This window comes from Gracilinanus agilis, chromosome 3 (genome assembly GCF_016433145.1).
Source record: "Gracilinanus agilis isolate LMUSP501 chromosome 3, AgileGrace, whole genome shotgun sequence".
Classification (NCBI taxonomy): Eukaryota; Metazoa; Chordata; class Mammalia; order Didelphimorphia; family Didelphidae; genus Gracilinanus; species Gracilinanus agilis.
The window spans coordinates 336,185,978-336,209,272 of NC_058132.1; the positions used below are offsets into that span (position 1 = coordinate 336,185,978).

General features: G+C 38.8%; 1 protein-coding gene across 1 annotated transcript in view; it reads right to left on the reverse strand.

The window, feature by feature from the left end:
* The window catches only part of SLC51A (solute carrier family 51 subunit alpha), a 39,073-nt gene that overhangs the window by 793 nt on the left and 14,985 nt on the right, over positions 1-23,295 (reverse strand). Inside the window, exons 3-8 of the mRNA XM_044666721.1 lie at positions 9,480-9,634; positions 8,032-8,105; positions 7,354-7,512; positions 4,582-4,693; positions 4,202-4,348; positions 1,230-1,335 (exon numbers count right to left, since the gene is read on the reverse strand). Coding sequence (XP_044522656.1) covers positions 1,230-1,335; positions 4,202-4,348; positions 4,582-4,693; positions 7,354-7,512; positions 8,032-8,105; positions 9,480-9,634 — 753 coding nt within the window. The remainder of the gene's footprint in view (positions 1-1,229; positions 1,336-4,201; positions 4,349-4,581; positions 4,694-7,353; positions 7,513-8,031; positions 8,106-9,479; positions 9,635-23,295) is intronic.

Genomic DNA, 23,295 nt, shown 5'->3' on the forward strand with positions numbered 1-23,295 from the left:
CATTGAAAAACAAATGCAGTATCTTGCTGACAAACTCAATATAAATAGCCTGTTGAAAGGATTCTTGTTCAGTTGGTTCATTCATGTCCAACTCTTTGTGACCCCATTTGAGGTTTTCTTGACAGAGATCCTGGAATGATTTACCATCTCCTTCATTTTACAGATGAGAGACTGAGGTAAATAGCCTTAAGTGACTTGCCCAGGATCACCCAGCTAGTTAGTGTTTGAGGCTGGAGTTTGAAGACTCCAGATGAGTCTTTCTGATTCCAGCTCTGGTGCTTTTTTCACCGCACCACCTAGCTACCTTGTTGAAAGGGATTGCTGACATATCAACTCCTTTTCTGTGGAAAACTTCTCTACAAGATTACCTAGAATTACCAGTTTAAGCCTGATAGATTGTAGTGTATCTAAGTCACTTGAAAGTGAGTCTCAAACCTTTTAAGTTTTTTATTGTCATGAAAAATTTTTCTATTTTGGTCACTGTTGTAAGAACAAAGTCATACATAGCCAAAACTCCAAAATAAAACCAAAAATACACTCATGTGAAAGACGACTCCAACAGTTTTTTTCTCTAGATTAAACCCAAACTGAGTTAAATCCTAATTATTACCATTAGCTAGATAGACATCAAGTGCCCAAAAATAATAAAATTATGCCATGCTGCATTGCATAATGCTATGATAATGATGTTGATACAAGTACAGATAATATCTCCATCTAAGAGATCAGGAAATGGGACCAGAGAGGTTAAGGTTGCCCAAGGCCACAGTAAATTAGAGATGGAATCAGGACTAGTATCCAGGCTCCTGGTCTAATCCCCTATGACCCCAAAATAAGTTTTATGAGCCTGTTAAAGAGAATGTGTGCAGTATAACTAGGGATAAATTATCTTACTACATAATATATCTATTAGCATGGCCTTCCCTTTGACAAAGATTCTTATCCCAAAGGTTTATGTGATGGAAATTGTAGCAATCACAGACTCCTCATACACTCCTTGTCTGGGCACCATGACTGGTCTCAAGATATTGAGTGTAATTTTCATTCTCCAAGTAAAAAGCCCAATGGGTAGAGGATCAAAGTGACTTGAGCCTCTCAAAGATTCCCTTCTTCAACAGTGAGCAAATGGGACAGAAGTTGAGACTTGTCTGCCTCATATTTGCTTGCCTTTTTCTTGCTCCTACCCAGTCTTCCTTTAGGAAGTGAATTAAAGTTTTGCAGATACTCACCTTGGGACCTGATTTTGGAGGAAAAGGGTGGAGAACAAGCAATCTGTCCAACACTGGCCAATATCGAGAAGATAGAGGGTTGCAGGGCAGTCAGTACAACGAGCACCTGTGAATGAGAGTAAAGTTGAGAGCATCCCAGAATATTGTATTTACTATGTTTTGGGAAGAAGTGTGTTTAGAAAAAGGTGACCAAAATAGGGAACAATCTGGAGATCATGTTTTTGGACTAAACTTGAAGGATTTTGGAGAAAATAAGATGGAGTGATATATGTCTTCAAGTATAGAAAGACCCTCACATGGAAGGAGGGATCAGAAGTCTGCTTGACTCAGAAGGGCAGAACCAAGGACCATTTGGTGGAACTTTCAGTGTTAGGTTTAGGCTTAATGCTAGCAAAAACTTCCTAATAATTGCAGATGTCCCAAAGGAAAATGAGTTATCTTAGGAGTTAGTTCCCTTCACTTGAAGTTTGAAAAGAAAGGCTGGATGACCACTTTTTTGGGATGATATAGATATCCGTGATTCAGTCCCTTCCAAATTAGATTTTGTAATTCTGCATGAAGAGAGCAGAGGCTCTGGTTGCCCAGTGTAAAGATGGATCACCTCCTAGCTTTTTAGCCTTGTCTTTTTCATTGTATATAAACTCAATCAATTCTTTATTGCAATGATAGGAGAGACTCAGGCATTGAAAATCCATGTTACTAGAAAATCTCTTCCTATCTTTAGTTTCAGCCTCATCCCTCATCAAACATTTGACCCCAAAGTGCTAACCAAGAGCAATATGTATTGATCAAAGCTCGTAAAACCCTGATATACTTGAGATGCTAATGCATAAGTATCAAACTAGGCAATGGGAACAGAGCTAAACTGAATTGATTAAACCATTGGACAATCAAGTCAAGTCAACAAACATTTATTAAGCACCTACTTTCCAAGTGTTAATGATAATGCGATCTTCATTCCCCTACCTAGATGTCTCATCTACTCTAACCTCGCTCCCATCTGACAACTACTATCTATCCTAATGCGTCACCTTTCTTAGCTTAGTCAAGAGCAGATTTTGGGTTTCCCCTTCGTGCTAATCAGAGTTCTCACAGGACCTCACAGTCATACTGCATGTGCTGCCCATATGACCTTCAACTACACAAGGAAGTTGTTTTTTCTCTTCATTCAGGTAAGCCTCTGTTATGTGCCTAGTGCCATATATAGGTCTTACTGGATGTAAAAAGAAGAAATATGATTCCTGCCTTTAAGAAAATGAGAGCCTGGGTTGGGAAATAAAGCTACTTTATGTGTATTTATCAGAGAATGCTGTTAGGTATTACATATATAAATTCTCAGATGACTATTATTTATTCATGAGTTTCAATAATGCAGTTGACCACCCTTCCATGCCTAGTCATTCTGTGAGACTCTTCCTTAATTTCACTGGACTCTGAGAGGTTGCTGGTAGACTCTGGCTGTTAACCTGTCATCCTTTGTCCTCACCTCTTAAGCAACCCATCTCCTGTCATGCAATTCCTTGATATATTTTGCCCCTTTTCTTTGAAGTTCCATATTGGTTTTAATGTTACAGGTTGCTTAGACGTAGGAAGTATTTGAGGCCATTTGTGACTTTGACATACTACCACTCAAAATGAAAAAAGAACAGGCATGGAAGAGAGAGAAGGGGAGGAGACCTGTGCATGTTGTAGGTAGAAGGAAAGACTGAAGGTGACAGTGAGAAAAGGGAAAGCTAAGTCATATTGCATTCATAAAGAGAGATGATTGAGAATACAGATGAGAAGCATTGGAGGAGAGAAAAGACAGCACCTACTAAAGCAGGGGTCTGCAACCTTTTTGGCCGTGAGAGCCATAAACGCCACAAATAATCCATTGGGGGCAGCTGGGCATCTCAGTGGATTGAGAGCTGTACAGTGCTCACAGTGCGCGCTCCTGTAATAGCGCCTGAAAAAAAATTGACTTTATGGCTCCTGCAGAAAGAGCCAGATATGGCTCGAGAGCCATATGTTGCCGACCCCTGCTCTAAAGGATGAGAGAAAAGATGCAGAGACAACTACTAACTTAAAGATCTTGCTATCCTCTCCCTTGTCTTCTCCCCAACAACCATGGATTCTTCAAACTCAGCAGTCATTAAGCACCTGCCATATTCAAGGCAGCTAGGTGGTTCAGTAGATGGAGTGCTGGGCCTGTAGTCTCTTCAAGGCCAGGCACAAGGATGCTAAGGAGACTCTTGTTATACAAAAAATAAACTATTTATTGAGAATATAAGGATAAAAAAGGATTTGTAAGGGGTTCTAACTCCACCCAAATAAAACTCCATGGTTCTGCAAGGAACCACTTCTCCTGTTTCCACAGGCTATGCTGATCCTTCCTGATCTGATTAACCCAAATTTTCCCTATTCTTCAATAAACTAATACTATTATCCTTATAAGAAGTATATAATTCTCAATTTTGTCTACAAGTTATAAAAATAACAAAGGCCAGTTGGCTGAGCCTCAACAAGAACCAAGTTAGGACTCTGAGCCTAACAGTGTGTCTCTGGGCAAGTCACTTACCCCCTATTTGCTTCAGTTCTCATCTGTAAAATGGGGACGCGCTAGAGAAGGAAATGGCAAACCATTCCAGTATCTTTGCCAAGAAAACCCCATGGACATACATAGAGTTGGTCTTGATTGAATAACAAAAGACAGATATTCAAGGCTTGTGTCTCTATACCTCTGTAAAGGCTTTTCTTCTTTAAAATTTCCTTCCAGTTTTAACTTCTTACTCCTCTTCCCTTTCCCTGATTCTTCTCATCCTTAGCTCAGTGAAAAACTGGTTTTCTGGCTCCCCAAACCTAGAGGAGCCACAGGGATGCCCAGAATTTCTTCTGGGGAATCTGGGGCTAAGATCAGAGTTTTATCACTTGTAATAATATTGTTTCGTTCCAGTGATGGAGCTGACAACATTTGTACACTTAGATGCAGTTACCTGAAAGAGAGCAAATTTGCCTCCCATGTTCTGAGAGCGCAGGTGTAGCCTGGCCTGGCGGAAAAGGATGCCCAGGGCCCAGAGTGCCAGTAAGGTGGACACACCAAGGATAGTGTTCATCCAAAGAGCTGTGCTCCCTGCAGAGATCTAAAAGGATCAGAGAAGACAGGAATCAGTGATAGAATCTCTTTTTCTCACCATGTTGGGGATAGGAAAGAGCCATAAAAGCCTATCTCTAGCCGCACACTATAGCACTGGATCTTGTTTTCCCAGATACAACCCTACAACCTCTAGAGTGTTCCAACCGGAGCAGAGACTGAAGGTGTGAAACAAGGATCCTCTGGGGTTCTGTTTCCACCCCCTGACCCCTTCCTACTTACATCTTCGGGATTGTAGATGCCATCAGGTACCAGCAACAGGCCCAACAAAACAAAGACCATTTTGAAGAAGGCATATTGGAACGAGCCCAGCATTAGCAACTTCAGCTTCCTCCTGAGGAAGTGGGAGGGAGGTATTGACACAGAGCCCACCCCTCCTTTGCTGCCCCATGAAGCCCTTTTGTCCTTAAACAAAGAGGACAGCCACAGTGGCTGCTCATTTTAAGTTAAGTGGATCCTTTTTTGGGGATTGATACCCCATAGGTTGGTGGGAAGATTGCTGAGAAGAAGCTAAGACAAATTCAAATCCTACTTCCGGACACTTACTAGTGTGATCTTGGGCAAGTCATTCAACTATTTGATCTCAGATTTCTCGTCTATAAAATGGGGATAGTAATAGCACCTGTGGTTATCATTATACTGATTTGGAAGAACATCCTTATTCCAGGCTCCCACACACCCCTTATCTCAAAGATATCTCAAAGATTATGGTTCCTGGGCAAAATTCAGTGTCCAGGCAATTTGTTGGCACAGTGGACAGAAGTGCTGAACTGGAGTTGAGAAGACCTAGTGTCTGGCCTCAGACATTAGCTGTGTGATCCATAGCAAGTCACAACCTCTGACTGCCCCAATTTCCTTAAATGAAAAATGGGATTCACTTTTGATCCAGCAATACCATTATCCCAAAGAAATAAAAAAATAGAATGGGCCTATTTGTACAAAAATAATTTATATCTTCTCTCTTTGTGGGGGCAAATAATTAGAAACTAAAGGGATGTTTGTGTGAAGGAAATTTACTCTTCTGGGGTCACACACTTGACCTCATCTACTGTCAACAATTTGACCCAGAAGCCAGGACTGTGTGAGGGAAATCATTGGGTAAATTAGGTCACTTGAATCTATGTGAGTCTGCATCACCTATGTCAGCTCGTGTAGTGTGTGTGACCTACGAACTTGGTCTGGATAGGTCTCTGAATCTGACCCTGAAGTGAGAAAGAGGATAAAGGGGACAAACAAGGAAGCGTTCCCTCTCTGTTTCTGGTGATGGGCCAAGGAAGCTGCTGCTGGAGGTCAGGCTGTGAGCTGAGAGAGAAAACCACGTGATAGATTATTTTACCTATCCAAGTGATTCTAATAAACTTTATTAATTTAAGGTTAGTCTCATAATTTTAATTCTTACATGTCCCTCAATTGGGGAATGGCTGAACAAATTATGATATATGATGGTGATGGGATACTGTTGTGATATGAGGAATGATGAATAGGATGATTTCGGAAGGAGCTGGAAAGACCTATGTGAACTGATGCAGAGTGAACTAAGCAGAACCAGAAGAACATTATATACAATAACTGAAATATTGTGGAACAATCAAACATGATAGATTTTGCTACTAATAGCAATACAATGATCCAGGACAACTCTGAGGAACATATGAAAAAGAATGCTCTCCACCTCCAGAGAAAGAACTGTTGGAGTCGGAATGCAGATGAAAATATATGATTTATCACTTGACTATTTGGATATATGATTTTTGGGTTTTAGTTTTATAAGATTATTCACTTACAAAAATGTTTTGCATGATAATACATGTATAACCCAGACTAAATTGCTTGTCAGCTCTGGTAAGGGAGAGGGAAGAAGGGAGGGAGACAACATAAATCATAAAAACTTATGTAGAAATTTGTTATTAAAATAAAGAAAAATTGTTTTAAAGAACATAAGGAAAAAAGAAAATGGGGTTCATAGCAGCTACTCCCAGGGTTGTTGTGTGAGGATTAAATGAGGTATTTGTAAAGTGCTTAGTACAGTGCTTGGTACATAGTAGGTATGTACCTACTTGTTCCCCTTCCCAAGGATCAAGAAGAGTGAGAGATAAGCAAATGGAGTAATCAATAACCTGGTCTGTGCAGGCAAACTTCTGTTTGGAGGAGTCTTTGAGGCTGAGTGGGAGCAGCCTCAGAACCCTAATTCTCCTCTCAGTATGCTTCCATCAGTAGACATGTGCAAAATGAGTCATCTCCATAAGGAAAAAGACTTGTACAAAAAAAAAAAATTTATAGCTGCACTCTTCGTGGGAGCAAAAAACTGGAAAATGAGGGCATGCCCTCCAATTGGGGAATGGCTGACCAAATTGTAGTATCTGCTGGTGATGGAATACTATTGTACTCAAAAGAATAATGAACTGGAGGAATTCCATGTGAAGTGGAATGACCTTCAGGAACTGATGCAGAGTGAAAGGAGGAGAACCAGGAGAACATTATACACAGAGATTGATACACCGTGGTAAAATTGAATGTAATGGACTTCTGTACTAGCAGCAATGCAATGATTCAGGACAATTCTGAGGGACTTATGAGATAGAACGCTACCCACATCCAGAGAAAGAACTATGGGAGTAGAAACACAGAAAATAAACAACCGCTTGATCACATGGGTCATGGGGATATGATTGGGGATATTGACTCTAAACGATCACCCTAGTGCAAATATCAATAATATGGAAATAGGTCTTAGTCAATGACACTTGTAAAACCCAGTGGAATGGTGTGTTAACTATGAGGAGGGTGGATGGGGATTTGGGGGGAGAGAAAGAACATGAATCATGTAACTATGGATAAATTTTCTAAAAAGTTAAAAACAACAAAAACGAGTCATCTCATTGGCAAGTTTTCCCAAACCTGACTCTGTGATTCCCAGCCTTTTCACCATTAGTATTGTCCCAGTCTAAGCTGGGGTTTTCCCCTTGTGACTAATACACACAATTCCACCCTTACTTGGTAAGGATGAGGCGGGGACAGCAGGGACAGCAACAGCAGCAAGGGCCAGTGTGGACTATCATCTTCGCGTCCTTCAGCGTCCTCAGCACTGCTTCCTTCCCCCCAAAGCCTTCCACCATGACCAGCATCATCAAATAAAAGCAAATAGCAAAATACCTGAGGACAGAGAGGAGGGGAATGGAGAGGTTAGCTGTGCTAGGAAGGAACAAGAGCGAGGAAACTTCCTAGAGAAATGGAATTGTGAAGAAGGAAAGAGATGTGGGGGCTTGGTCTCTGACAGAGATTGATTGACCTTGTGTATGGAACACAGGGAGACAGGAGAACAGGGATCATGAGACAATGGGAAAGGAGATGTCTGACTCAAGAAACAGGAAAAGGGATTCCATACAAGAAAGAAAATGGTGCTTAACAAGAACCATAGGCTTCAGAAGAGCTGAATAACCAGTTAGGGAAGTGCTAATCTAATGATCAGTAGCATCTATAATGGGGTCGGAGGCAGCAGTCCTCTTTGATCGTACCCATGTTGGAGAGAGGTTACAAGTACAGGGAAAAGAGTGATCTACTGAGGCTGGGCTAAAGTAAAATAGGGAGGAGCAGAGCCCCAAGCCTGAGCTGTCCTCAGCTTGTGGTGCTGATAGGAGAAACCAGATTCTAGAGGGGCACTAGGATGCTTACGAGGTGACAGCCATCTCCACGAACATTAGGGAACGGGGGATCCAGAGCCCACAGCAGCAAAATATAGACACCACCTACTTGGAAAGAATTAGAGATGATCAGCAGGGAGAGGTAGGATCCCTCACTTCTCCTTTATAGCCCTGAAGTCCACTTCTTGGGTGGGTGTCCTATAAACTGGGGCAGTATGGTTGCCTGGTCTAGCACTGACTCTCAAATCTTGACTCTGACCCTGAAGAGTTGTATGACCTTGGATGACTTCAGTGGATACATCTATGTAGCCCACTCCCAAATCTATACCTCCAATTGAGGACTTTTGAAATAGTTTTCTAATTGGTTTCCCTGCTTCAAGGCACAGATCCTCCCATCAACCTTGCTCAAAAGATTTCACCATTCCTTTATTGCCTGTAGTGTAAAATAAAAACTTCTTAATTTAGTGTTTAAGGGCCTCTGGATCTGATTCTAATCCACCTTTCTAACCCTTCTTTTACATTACTTTCCTTTAGGTACCCTGCCTCCCAACAAAAATAGCCTATCACATTTTCCTCTAATCTTGATATTCCATCTTATCCTACTTACAATGTTTTCCTTTCTCATCTCAGCCTCTCAGAAATCTTACCTTCTTTTAAAGCAGTGATTCCCAAAGTGGGTGCTACCGCCCCGTGGTGAATGCTGCAGCGATCCAGGGGGAGCAGTGATAGCCATAGGTGCATTTATCTTTCCTATTAATTGCTATTAAAATTTTTAAGAATTAATTTCCAGGGAGCTATAATATTTTTTCTGGAAAGGGGGCGTAGGCCAAAAAAGTTTGGGAACCACTGTTTTAAAGGTTTAGCTCAAGCTTTTCTGGAACCTCCTAGTTATTAGTGCTTTCAACCACCTCAAATTTGTATTGATCTGTCTAATAGTAATTATAGTAATTAACAACTATAATAATATATAGTAAATATATAATGACATAATTATAATAATATATAGCAATATAGTACTGTACTTGTATAGTAATAGTAATAATACTAACAACAATTACTAGAATTTATAATGAACTTTAAGCTTTGCAAAATACTTTACAAAAATATCTCATTTGATTCTCACAACAACCCTGGGAGGTAGGTGCCATAATTATCCCCATTTTGCAGATAAAGAAACTGAGGAAACCAAAATGGAAGTGATTTGCTCAGGTGCACATAGCTGTTAGATATCTGAAGCAAATGTGAGAACCTTGAGGGCTGGGACTCATTTTCACATCTCACCAAATATAGTGCCCTTTGCATAATAAACATTCCATAAATCTTTGTTGGAAGAAATGAGCCGAATGGAATTCCTGCAGCCCTCTGGAGGATAACTCCTCAGAGACTTGAATAGCTGTGTAAGGACTGACTTTTGCTCCTGCTCTATCACTTAGTCCTTCCCCTGCCATGCCCTCCTCTCCAGATTAGTGGGGTTCTCACCGTGGGAGCAGAGCTGCTCCAAATCAGAGTCTTCTTTTTGATGGGGCAGCGTGTATTCTTGTACAGGTAAATGGCATCCTCCACATAGATGATGATAGAACTCACAGTGAATAGGGTCAGGATCCCTGTGATAGCCATCTCCACAGAGTTCAGCTCTGGGGTGGAATAATAATAGCAACAAGTCAACATGGTTTACATTTATGTAATTTGAAATAATTGAGACTCAAATTTAACAGAAGATATGGGTTGTCTAGAGTTCAAAGTAGAGAAGCAAACTATTGGCCAAGTGAGCAGGAGACTCTTGGGTAGCCTCTAAGCCTTAAGAGGCTATTTATTTCTTCTACCCTTTGTGACTAAACTCCTCAGAAAGACTATCTACAATAGATGATGTGGTTTTCTCTCCTTTCTCTTCTTAACCTATTGCAGTCTGGCGTCCAACCTTGTCATTCCACAGAAACTGCTCTCTCCAAAGTTATCACTGATAGTTGCCAAACCCAATGATTTTTTCTCAACCTCTTCTTTCTTGAGCTCTCTGCAGCCTTTGACAGTCAGGCTCTCTCTCTTCTCTCCAGGTATTCAGAACACCACTCTCTTCTGGTTCTCCTCCTACCTTTCAGACTACCTCTTCTCAGTCTCCTTTGCTAGACTATCATCTAAGTCACACTCTCTGAGCTGTAGGTGTCTCTTCCATTCTCTCTATTTCATTTGGTCATCTCATCAGCCCCTATGGATTTAATCATCTCAATGCTGATGATTCTCAAATCTACCTGTCTCTGCTGACCTCCACACTTGCATCTCTAACAGATTTTCAGAAATCTTGAACTGGAGATCTAGTAGAGATCTAAAGTTTAACATGTCCCAAATTGAGCTCATTATCTTTTATCCCAAACCCATCCCCTTTCCAAATTTCCAATAATCTTTGAAAGCAATGCCATGCTCCTCATCCTCCAGCCTCAAAACCCATGTCATCGGAAATTGGGGGGGGGGGGAGCCGGGTTAAGATGGCAGCAGAGTAAAAAGCAGCTGCTTGACCTCTCCTAACCCATGCATATAGGACTCCTCAAGAAGACATAAAAACTAATCCAGAGGAAAGAAGGGACCCCACAACAGGACGCAGCATCGAAGGTACATGGAATCGGGGCATTTCCATGCTATAAAGGGGTGAAACAGCTCTCACGAAAACACGAACAGAGCAACCTCCTCCCCCACCCCACACTACCTACAACGCCAAAGCCAGCGCACAAGAGTCAGAGCAAGCTTGGGGCACCCATTAAGTTGCTGGCAGCTCACCAGGGCTTGTTCCTGAGACCAGCAAGACTTAAGACCCCCCCCAAGAGGCTAAAGAACTCACAGACTCTGAACACAGACCCTGAGCCCAGGCGCAGGCGAAGAGGCTGACACAGGTGCGGGCTAAGGCGCAGACAAAGGGGCTGATTCTGAGTGCAGGAGTGGACCTTGAGTGGGGACCCAGTGCAGAGAGGTGCTTGACTGTGGAAGCAGCTCCCTGAGGCTGTTAAAGGAGCTTCAGGCAGAAGAACGAGCAAGGAGACCGCCAGGAGGCTTGACCCAGAACAACTAGACTTGAGACCTCAGGAGCCTAAAGAGCACAGACAGATCCTGGGCGCGAGCATAAAGCTGAGAGGGAACCCAGTTTACAATGGCAAGTTTCTGTGGATGCTCTTGATGCCAGGAAGCAAGAAGCAGCAGCAAGGATGGATGAGAAGAGAAAGATGAAGAAGAAAAAACCTTTAACACTCAACAATTTTTACACAGAAAAAATCCAGACAACAGAGCAAACAGCAGAGGAGAACAAACAAGTAACCATATCCAAACCTTCCCAAAACAATGAAAACGGGTCACAAGGTCTTGAAGAGTTCAAATCTGAGATCATGAGAAAGATGGAAGAGATCTGGCAAGAAAATAACAGTTTAAAAGGCAGAATTTCACAACTGGAAAGTGAGGCAAGTAAATCAAAGACCAGAAATGACCAGATTGAAAAGGAAAAGCAGTCTCTAAAGCCTAGAATTGGGCAATTAGAAAAAGATGCCCCCAAATCAAAAGAATTAATAAGCAAATTGGAAACCAAAATCAAACAGCTGGAAAACAGGTCAGACCAAATTGAAAAGGAAAATCAAAAGCTTATAGCAGAAAACCAGTCTCTAAAGACAAGAATTGAGCAAAAGCCAATGATCTATTAAGACAGCAAGAACAAATAAAACAAAGTCAAAAGACAGATAAAATCAAAGGAAACATGAAATATCTTAATGAGAAACTGACAGATCAAGAAAACAGGTCTAGAAGAGACAATCTGAAAATCATTGGTCTTCCTGAAAAAGCAGAAATTAATAGAAATCTGGACTCCATACTAAAAGAAATTATTCAGCAAAATTGCTCTGAAGTTCTACAATAAGAGGGCAATATAGACATTGAAAGGATCCATAGATCACCCTCTACACTAGACCCTGAAAAGACAACCTCCAGGAATATAATAGCCAAATTCAAGAGCTTCCAAGTAAAAGAAAAAAAAAAGAAAAAAATCACCAATAGGATCACACAGGATCTGGCAGCCTCCACACTAAAAGACTGCAAGGCATGGAATATGATATTCAGAAAGGCAAGAGAACTGGATCTACAACCAAGGATCACATACCAATCAAAACTGACTATATTCTTCCAGAGCAAAGTTTGGGCATTCAACAAGATAGAATATTTCCAAGCATTTGCACAGAAAAGACCAGGACTAAATGGAAAGTTCGATATCCAACCACAAAAATCAAGAGAAACATGAAAAGGTAAATAAGAAACAGAAGGGAAAGTAAGAAAACGCATATTTTTTAAATTTGCCTCTTTAAGGGCTTCAATAAGATCTAATTATTGGTATTCCTATGTGGAGAAATGTTATGTATAATTCTCTGTAGTGAACTCTGTTCACCATTATAGTATTCACTATTATAATAATTAGAAGAATTATTCATAGGGAGAGGTTGGAATACTAAATGGTCTAAGATGATATGGATGGGTGGGAAAGAGGGGGGTGAAAAGGAGAGGACACCAAGAGAATCTTGAAGGAATAAGAAAAATAGGATATTCTATTACACACAAAGAGGGCATGGGAAGGGGAAGGGATGAATACTATTATAAGAAGGAGAGGAAGAGAGCATTAAGAGGTAATATTTAAACCTTACTCTCAATATAATTAACCCTGAGAGGGAAGAGCAGCTATATCCATTGGGATATAAAACTCTATCTAACCCTACTGAGAAAGTCAGAAGGGATAAACCAAGGGGAGCAGGGGAATGGGGAGGTCAAAAAAGGAAGGGGAAAAGAAGGGGGAAGGAATTCATTAGGCCTTAAAAATAAAAAGAGGGGAATAATAAGGGAGAGGGTAAAAAGGGAAGTAAATCAAGGGAGGGGACAAGGGTTACTGGCTTAAAGCAAACCACTGGTTTAAAAGAAAATAGTGTAAGAAGAAGGTGTAGAACTAGGGTAGGACACCAAAATGTCGGCAAATACACAACTGATAATTATAACTCTGAATGTGAATAGGATGAACTCACCCATTAAACAGAAGCAAATAGCAGAGTGGATTAGAAACCAAAATCCTAACATATGTTGTCTACAAGAAACACATATGAGGCGGGTGGACATACACAAGTTTAAAGTAAAGGGCTTCAGCAAAATCTTTTGGGCTTCAAATGAGAAAAAAAAGGCAGGAGTGGCGATCATGATTTCTGACAAAGCCAAAGTAAAAATAGATATGAATAAAAAAGACAGGGAAGGTAATTACATCCTGATAAAAGGCAGTATAGACAATGAGGAAATAACACTGCTCAATATGTACACACCAAGTGGCATAGCATCCAAATTCATAAAGGAGAAACTGGCAGAGTTCAAGAAGGAAATAGATAGTAAAACCAAAATAGTGGGAGATCTAAATATTCCTCTTTCAGATCTAGATAAATCAAACCAAAAAATAAATAAGAAAGAGGTAAGAGAGGTGAATGAAGTCCTAGAAAAATTAGATCTAATTGATATGTGGAGAAAAATAAATAGGGGCAAAAAGGAATACACCTTCTTTTCAGCTGCACATGGTACATTCACAAAGATTGACCATGTAATAGGGCATAGAAATATTGCAAACAAATGCAAAAGAGCAGAAATAATAAATGTAACCTTCTCAGATCATAATGCAATAAAAATAATAATTAGTAAGGGCACCTGGACAGGAAAATCAAAAATTAATTGGAAATTAAATAATATGATTCTCCAAAACCAGCTAGTCAAAGAAGAAATCATAGAAACAATCAACAATTTCATTGAAGAGGATGATAATGATGAGACATCCTACCAAACTCTGTGGGATGCAGCCAAGGCAGTACTCAAGGGGACATTTATATCCTTGAGTGCATATATTATCAAATTAGGGAGGGCAGAGATTAACGAATTCGGCATGCAACTTAAAAAATTAGAAAGCGAGCAAATTAAAAATCCCCAGATGAAAACTAAATTAGAAATACTAAAAATCAAGGGAGAAATTAATAAAATCGAAAGTAAAAGAACTATTTAATTAATAAATAAGACTAGAAGCTGGTATTTTGAAAAAATACAGCTAAAATAGACAAAGTACTAGTCAATCTAATAAAAAAAAGGAAAGAAGAAAACGAAATTGACAGTATCAAAGATGAAAAGGGACACCTCAGCTCTAATGAAGGGGAAATTAAGGCAATCATTAAAAACTATTTTGCCCAATTATATGGCAATAAATATAGCAATCTAGGAGATATCAATGAATATTTACAAAAATATAAATTGCCTAGATTAACAGCAGAAGAAATAGAATACCTAAATAATCCCGTATCAGAAAAAGAAATTGAACAAGCCATCAAAGAACTCCCTAAGAAAAAATTGCCAGGGCCTGATGGATTCACAAGTGAATTCTATCAGACATTCAAAGAACAACTAATCCCAATACTACACAAATTATTTGATATAATAAGCAAAGAAGGAGTCCTACCAAATTCCTTCTATGACATAAATATGGTACTGATTCCAAAGCCAGGTAGATCAAAAACAGAGAAAGAAAACTACAGACCAATCTCCCTAATGAATATAGATGCAAAAATCTTAAATAGAATAATAGCAAAGAGACTCCAGCAAGTAATTAAGAAGATCATCCACTATGATCAGGTGGGATTTATACCAGGAATGCAAGGATGGTTCAACATTAGGAAAACCATCCATATAATTGACCATATCAACAAACTAACAAACAAAAATCACATGATCATCTCAATAGATGCTAAAAAAGCCTTTGACAAAATACAGCACCCATTCGTATTGAAAACACTGAAAAGTATAGGAATAGAAGGACCTTTCCTAAAAATAATAAGCAGTATATACCTAAAACCATCAACAAGCATCATATGCAATGGAGATAAATTAGAAGCCTTTCCAATAAGATTAGGAGTGAAACAAGGATGCCCATTATCTCCTCTATTATTTAACATTGTACTAGAAACACTAGCAGTAGCAATTAGAGAAGAAAAAGAAATTGAGGGTATTAAAATAGGCAATGAGGATACTAAGCTATCACTCTTTGCAGATGATATGATGCTCTACTTAAAAAATCCTAGAGAATCAACTAAGAAGCTTGTAGAAATAATCAACAACTTTAGCAAAGTTGCAGGATACAAAATAAATGCACATAAATCATCAGCATTTCTATATATTTCCAACACATTAGAGCAGCAAGAGGTAGAAAGAGAAACACCATTTAAAATCACCCTAGACAATATAAAATACTTAGGAATCTATCTACCAAAACAAACACAGGAATTATATGAAAACAATTACAAAACACTTTCCAAACAATTAAAACTGGATCTCAACAATTGGAAAAACCTTGAGTGCTCATGGGTAGGATGAGCTAATATAATAAAAATGACCATTCTACCCAAATTAATTTACCTATTTAGTGCCATACCTATCAAACTACCAAAAAACTTTTTCACTGAATTAGGAAAAACTATAACAAATTTCATTTGGAATAACAAAAGATCAAGAATATCAAGGGAAATAATGGGAAAAAATATGAAGGAAGGTGGCCTAGCAGTTCCAGATATTAAACTATACTATAAAGCAGCAGTCATCAAAACAATATGGTACTGGCTAAGAGACAGAAGGGAGGATCAGTGGAATAGACTTAGGGTAAGTGACATCAGCAAGACAGTATATGATAAACCCAAAGAGCCCAGTTTTGGGACAAAAATCCACTATTGAGAAAAACTGCTGGGAAAATTTGGAAAACAATATGGGAGAGATTAGGTTTGGATCAACATCTCACACCCTACACCAAGATAAATTCAGTATACCTGTCAGATCTCTGGGAAAGGAAAGATTTTAAAACCAAGCAAGAGTTAGAGAAAATTACAAAATGTAAATTAAATGGTTTTGATTATATTAAGCTAAAAAGCTTTTGTACAAACAAAAACAATGTAATCAAAATCAGAAGGGAAACAACAAATTGGGAAAAAATCTTTATAACAAAAAACTCTGATAGGGGTCTAATTACTCAAATATACAAGGAGTTAAATCAATTGTATAAAAAAATCAAGCCATTCCCCAATTGATAAATGGGCAAGAGACATGAACAGGCAATTTTCAGGTAAAGAAATCAAAAGTATCAATAAGCACATGAGAAAGTGTTCTAAATCTCTAATAATTAGAGAAATGCAAACCAAAACAACTCTGAGGTATCACCTCACACCTAGTAGAATCGCTCAAATGAAAGAAGGGGAGAGTAATGAATGTTGGAGGGGATGTGGCAAAATTGGGACATTAGTGCATTGCTGGTGGAGTTGTGAACTGATCCAACCATTCTGGATGGCAATTTGGAACTATGCTCAAAGGGCTATAAAAGAATGCCTGCCCTTTGATCCAGCCATACCATTGTTGGGTTTGTACCCCAAAGAGATCATAGATAAACAGTCTTGTACGAAAATATTTATAGCTGCGCTTTTTGTGGTGGCAAAAAATGGAAAATGAGGGTATGCCCTTCAATTGGGGAATGGCTAAACAAATTGTGGTATATGCTGGTGATGGAATACTATTGTGCTCAAAGGAATAATAAACTGGAGGAATTCCATGTGAACTGGAAAGACCTCCAGGAACTGATGCAGAGCGAAAGGAGCAGAGCCAGAAGAACATTGTACACAGAGACTGATATACTGTGGCAAAGTAGAATGTAATGGACTTCTGTACTAGCAGCAATGCAATGACCCAGGACAATTCTGAGGGATTTATGGTAAAGAACACTATCAACAGTCAGAGGAAGAACTGCAGGAGAGGAAACACAGAAGAAAATCAACTGCTTGAATACATGGGTTGATGTAGACATGATTGGGGATCAAAACAACCACACCAATGCAACTATCAACAATTTGGAAAGAAGTCTTGATTAATGACACATGTTAAAACCAGTAGAAATGCATATCGGCCAGGGGAGGGGGGAGGTGTGGGGGGGGTGTGAAAGGGAATGTAAGAGCATAAATCATGTAACCATGTTAACTTTTCTAAAATATAATTAATAAATGTTAAAAAACAAACAAACAACCAAAAAAAACCGTGCCAACCTTGACTCTTCAGCCTTCCTTTCACCCTGTCTGTTGCCAGGGCCTGCTGATTTCACCTTTGCAATATCCTTCCAACATGTCCACTTCTCTCCTCTGACTGCCACCACTCTGGTGTAAACCTTCATCACCTCATGCCTGGACTATTGCAATAGCCAGCTGGCAGGTCAGCTTACCTCAAGCCTCTGTGCTCTCTAATCCATCTTCTACTCAGTTGCCAAAGTAACTTTCCTAAAGTATAAGTCTGACCATATTATCCCTTCTCCCCACCTCCCCCATCCAATAAATTTCACTGACTCCTTATCATTACTAGGATCAAATATAAAATTTTCTGACATTCAAAGTTCTTCATAATATGATTGTGATGGAATACTATTGTGCTATAAGAAAGGACAAGCAGGATGCTTTCAGAAAAAAACAAACCTAGAAAGACTTACATAAACTGATGCAAAGTGAAATGAGCAGAATCAGGAGAACACTGTACACAGTAACAGCAATATTATACAATGATCAACTGTGAATAACACAACTAATATGGAAATATGTTCTGCACAACTCCTCATGTCAAATTGCCTTGTCATTGAGAGAGGAGGGGAGAGAAAGAATTTAGAACTCAAATTTTTTTAAATGTATTTGTGATTGGAAAAAAGTAAGTGTTTTTAAATTTTTAAGAAAAGAACAATAAAGTCTTCATAATCTATGTCTTTCCTCCTTACTTTTAGAGTCTTCTTGTACCTTACTACTTGCCATGAACTTTATATCCCATGACACTACTGGGCTGTTGCATGAACAAGAAATTCCATCTCCTGGCTCTGGTTATTTTCCCTAACTGTTTTCCATTCTTAGAATGCTCTTCTTCTTCATATCTACTTCCTGACTTCCTTCGAGTCCCAAATAAACTTCTATAGGAAGATTTATACAAGCCCTCTTAATTCCAATACTTTCCCTGTTAATTGTTTCCTATCTTTCCTATATATAGTTTGTTTGTACATACTTGTTTATGTGTTGTCTCCCTTATTAGTTGTAAGCTCCTTGAGGTCAGGGGCTTTCTTTGTCTTTTTATATCCCCAGCGCTTAGCACAGGATCTAGCATATAGTAGGTGTTTAATAAATGCTTACCAATTGACTGCATGGCCTGGCTTTATATTGCCTGTTGAGCCCAGATAGAACATGATTAATCAAAGTGAGAAAGAATTCCTTCCTCAAATGAGGCAAGGACTTAGATACTTAGAAATATTTGATCCAAATAACTAATTTCCACCATATAAGCATAAGTAATAACTAAGGATTTGCACAGTTTCCCACTCTTCCCAAAATTCCCACTCCCCAAATTTCCTACTTTTCCTTTTGAAAAAGAGTTTCATATATATGGTAAATGATTATTGGGTTTATTTCCTAAAGTAATGAAGGAGAAAGGAAAATAAACTATTTATTCTAAAATATTTTAGCAGTTCTTTTTGTGGTAGCAAAGAACGGGAAACTGAAGGGATGTCCATCAAATTGAGGTATATGATTATGATGAAATATAGGAAATGATGAGGAGGATTTAAAAAAAACTTGGAAAGACTTAAATGAACTGATACAAAATTAAATGAGCAGAACCAGTATCGTGTACATAGTAACAGCAATATTGTACAATGATCAACTGGAAATGACTTAGCTATTTTCAGCAATATGATGATTCAAGACAGTTCTAAAGGACTCATGATGAAAAATGGTATCCAGCTCCAGAAAAAGAACTGATGGAATATGAATGCAGATCAAAACACACGGGTTTTTTTTTTCTTAAATATTTCCCCTATGACTTAGAATTGATACTAAGTATGGACTCTAAGGCAGAAGAGCTGGTAAGGGCTGGACAGTTGTGGTTAAGTGACTTGCCTAAGGGTACACAGCTAGGAAGTATCTAAAGTTGATACTCTATGATAATACCTGTAAAATCTAGTGGAATTTCTTGTCAACTGTGGTGGGGGAGGGAAGAAGGAGGGAGACAGCATGAATCATGTAACCTTGGAAAACTTAGATATGTAAATTTGTTACTGGAATAAAATTTAAAAATTTTTAAAAAAGAAAAATATTTATCAAAGCAATCTACTACTATTTATTAAAATGAAACATTTTCCCAGTAAAGAGAAATGTTTCATTTTGGTAAATAAAGGGTACATTTGAAATACTAAAAATAAATAAATAAAAATAAATTTGGTACTCTATCCAATGTGGTATCTAGCTGCCCTGAAGCATACCATTTTTCACTTTATTTTCTTTGTGATTTGTGAATTTTTTATTGACAAATGGCTTCTTCCTCAACATGATAAATATAGAAATATGTTTTGCATGAAAGCACATGTATAATCTATATCAAATTGCTTACTGTCTCATAGAGGGGAGAGGGGAAGAAGAAAGGGAAGGGATTTAGAACTCAAAATTTTAGAAAACAAATGATAAAAATTGTTCTCACATGTGATTGGGAAAAATGAAACATTAAAAAAAAAAGAAATAGTTTCTATAGTAAATGGATTCCTTGCTATTTAAAAAAATGCTTATCAGTTGATTGATTAACTCAAGTTGTATCCCCATTGTGACAGGACCAATATCTATCTGGGTTTCTCATCCCTCTCTTTTCTTCTACTGCTTCACTACTGCCTACAAACATACCTATAATTTCCTGTATCCTGAAAAAAAATCTTACTTGATCCTTCCACCCCTACTAACTAACCATCAACCTAGATCTCTTCTGCTCTTTGTGGCTAAACTTCTTGAGAAGGTTGTCTTCGATTGATGCCTCCACTTTCTCTGCTCTCACTCTCTTCTTTTATTTTTAAACAAATCATTCCTTTTTTTTTTTAAGTACACATAGAAACAATTTTTTAACAATTGCTTTCCTGACATTTTATAATCCACATTCTCTCCTTCCCTCTCTCCCTCTCCCCTCCCCAGCTGGCAAACAATCTGATATAGGTTATTCTAGTGTTGTCATTTGATACAAATTTTCCCATTCATCATGCTGTGAAAGAAGACACTGCACATGTAAAAAAAATTTCATGAAGGAAATAAGACAAGAAATGGCCTGGTTTGACTTGCATTCATATTCTGACAGTTCCTTCTATGGTTGTGCAGAGCACTTTTCATCATGAGTCCCTTGGGGTTATCTTGGATCCCTGCATAGTTTAGTTCTTCATAATAGATTATTGTACAATATTTCTGTTACTGTATGCAATGTTCTCCTAGTTCTGCTTGCTTCACTTTGCATCAGTTCATATGTCTTTCCAAGTTTTTCTGAAATCATCCCATTCGTCATTTCTTATGCCAGAATAGTATCACCATTGCAACCATAAATCACAACTTGTTTAGCCATTCCCCAATTGATGGACATCCCTTCAGTTTCCCAGTTTTTGTTGCAGCAAAGAAAGCTACTATAAATGTTTTTGTACACATAGGCCCTTTTCCTTTCCTTATTATCTCTTTGAGATATAGACCTAGTAGAGATATTGCTGGGTCAAAGGGTATGCACAGTTTTAGAGCTTTTTTGACATAACTCCAAATTGCTTTCGATAATACTTGTATCATTTCACACTTCCACAAATAGTATATTAGTGTTCTAATTTTCTCACCTCCTCTCCAGTATTTATCATTTTCATTTTTGTCATATTAGTCAATCTGGTAGGTGTGAGGTAGTCTCAAAGTTGTTTTAAATTACATAGTGATTTGGAGCATTTTTTTATGTGACTATAGATAGTTCTGATTTATTCCTTTGAGAACTGCCTATTCAAGTCCTTTGATTTATCAACTTATCAATTGAGGAATTACTTGTATTCTTGTAAATTTGCCTTAGTTCTCTATGTATTTGAGAAATAAGGCCTTTGTCAGTGATGCTTGCTATACCAATTTTTTCCAGTTATTTGTTTCCCTTCTAATCTTGGTTGCATTTGGTTTTGTTTGTACAAAACTTTTAAAATTTAATACAATCAAAGTTATCCATTTTTACTTCTTGTAATGTTCTCTATGTCTTATTTGGTCATAAATTCTTCCTTTATCCATAGGTCTGACAGGTCTCTGTGTTCCCCTAATTTATGATATCACTCTTTATTTTAAGATCATGTAACCGAGGTTCCGGGTTAAGATGGCGGCAGAGTAAGAAGCAGCTTTTAACCTCTCCTGACCGAAACACACAAAACTCCTCAAGGGGACATAAAAACAAGTCCAGACGAACAGAGGAACCCCACAACAGGGCACAGCGTGGAAGGTACGTGGAATCGAGGCATTTCCATGCTATAAAGGGGTGAAACAGCTCTCACTAAATCGCGGGCTGAGCAACCACACCACCCTCACCCCCTCCACACACAACACCTGTAGCACTGAGGCCAGCTAAAAAGAAATAGAGCAAGTTTGGGGCACCCATCGAGTCATTGGCAGCTCTGGGGCCTGTTCCTGAGAGCAGCAAGATTTGGGACCCCAAAAAGCCAAAGAACACACGCGAAACCTGAGCGCGGGCTTAGGGCGCAGAGCACGGGAGCAGAGCTCAGGCAGGCTCAGAGCTCAGGGACTGAGGAGGCGTGGGTGGAGGCAGACGGGTGTACGACTGTGGAAGCAGCGCCCTGAGACTTGTAAAAAAAACCTCCAGCAGACCATCAAGCAAGGGAATCCGCCAGGGGGCTTGACCGCGGACAGACCCTGAGCGCAAGGATAAACCTGAGAAGCTGCTGGGCTAACGATGGCTACCCAGTCTCAGGAAGTTCAGAAGAGAAAGATTAACAACAAGAAAAAGAAGTCTTTAACACTCGACAACTTTTACACAGAGAAAATCCAGACAACCGAGCAAACAGAGGAGGACAACAAACAAGCATCTGGACCCTCCTCAAATAAGAAAAACTCCTCACAAGCTATGGAAGAGTTCAAAACTGAGATTTTGAGGAAAATGGAAGAGATCTGGCAAGAAAATAACAGTTTAAAAGGTAGAATCTTGCAACTGGAAAGTGAGGCTCAGAAACCAAATGAACTGATAAGCAAATTGAACACAAGAAATGACCAGATTGAAAAGGAATACCAGAAGATTATGGCCAAAAACCAGAAGATTATGGCCGAAAACCAGAAGATTATGGCCGAAAACCAAAAGATCATAGCCGAAAACCGAAAGATTATAGCTGAAAACCAGTCCCTAAAGGCTAGAATTGAGCAGCTAGAAGCTAATGATCTCTCAAGACAATAAGAACAAATAAAACAAAGTCAAAAGACTGAAAAAATAGAAGGAAACATGAAATATCTCAATGAGAGAGTGACAGACCAAGAAAACCGGTCTAGAAGATACAATTTGAGAATAATTGGTCTTCCAGAAAAACCAGAAATTAATAGAAACCTGGACTCCATACTAACAGAAATAATTCAGCAAAATTGCATTGAAGTCCTACAACAAGAGGGCAATATAGACATTGAAAGGATTCATAGAACACCTGCGACATTTGATCAAGAAAAGACAATACCCAGAAATATAATTGCCAAATTCAAGAGTTTCCAAGCAAAGGAAAGAATCTTACAAGAAGCCAGAAAGAAACAATTCAAATATCAAGGAGCACCAATCAGGATCACACAGGATCTGGCAGCCTCCACGCTAAAAGATCGCAAGGCTTGGAATACGATATTCAGAAAGGCAAGAGAGCTGGGCCTGCAACCACGGATCAACTACACATCAAAATTGACTATATATTTCCAGGGGAAAGTATGGGCATTCAACAAAATTGAAGAATTCCAGGTATTTGCACAGAAAAGACTAGGGCTAAATGGAAAGTTTGATATCCAACCACAGAAATCGAGAGAAACATGAAAAGGTAAATAAGATACAGAGGGGAAAGAAAGAAAACTTATAATTTTTAAATTTGCCTTTTTAAGGGCCTCAGTGAGATCTAATTATCTGTATTCCTATGTAGAGAAATGTTATGTATAATTCTCTGTAGTGAACTCTATTCACTATTATAATATTCACTATTATAGTAATCAGAAGAATAATTCACAGGGTGAGGGTGGAACACTAAATAATCTAAGATGACATGGGGGATGGGAAAGAGGGGGTGAATAGCAGGGGACACCAAGAGAAACTTGAGTGAATAAGAAAACAGGATATTCTATTACACACAAAGAGGGCATGGGAGGGAGAGGGGACAAATACTATTATAAGAAGGAGAGGAAGAGAGCAT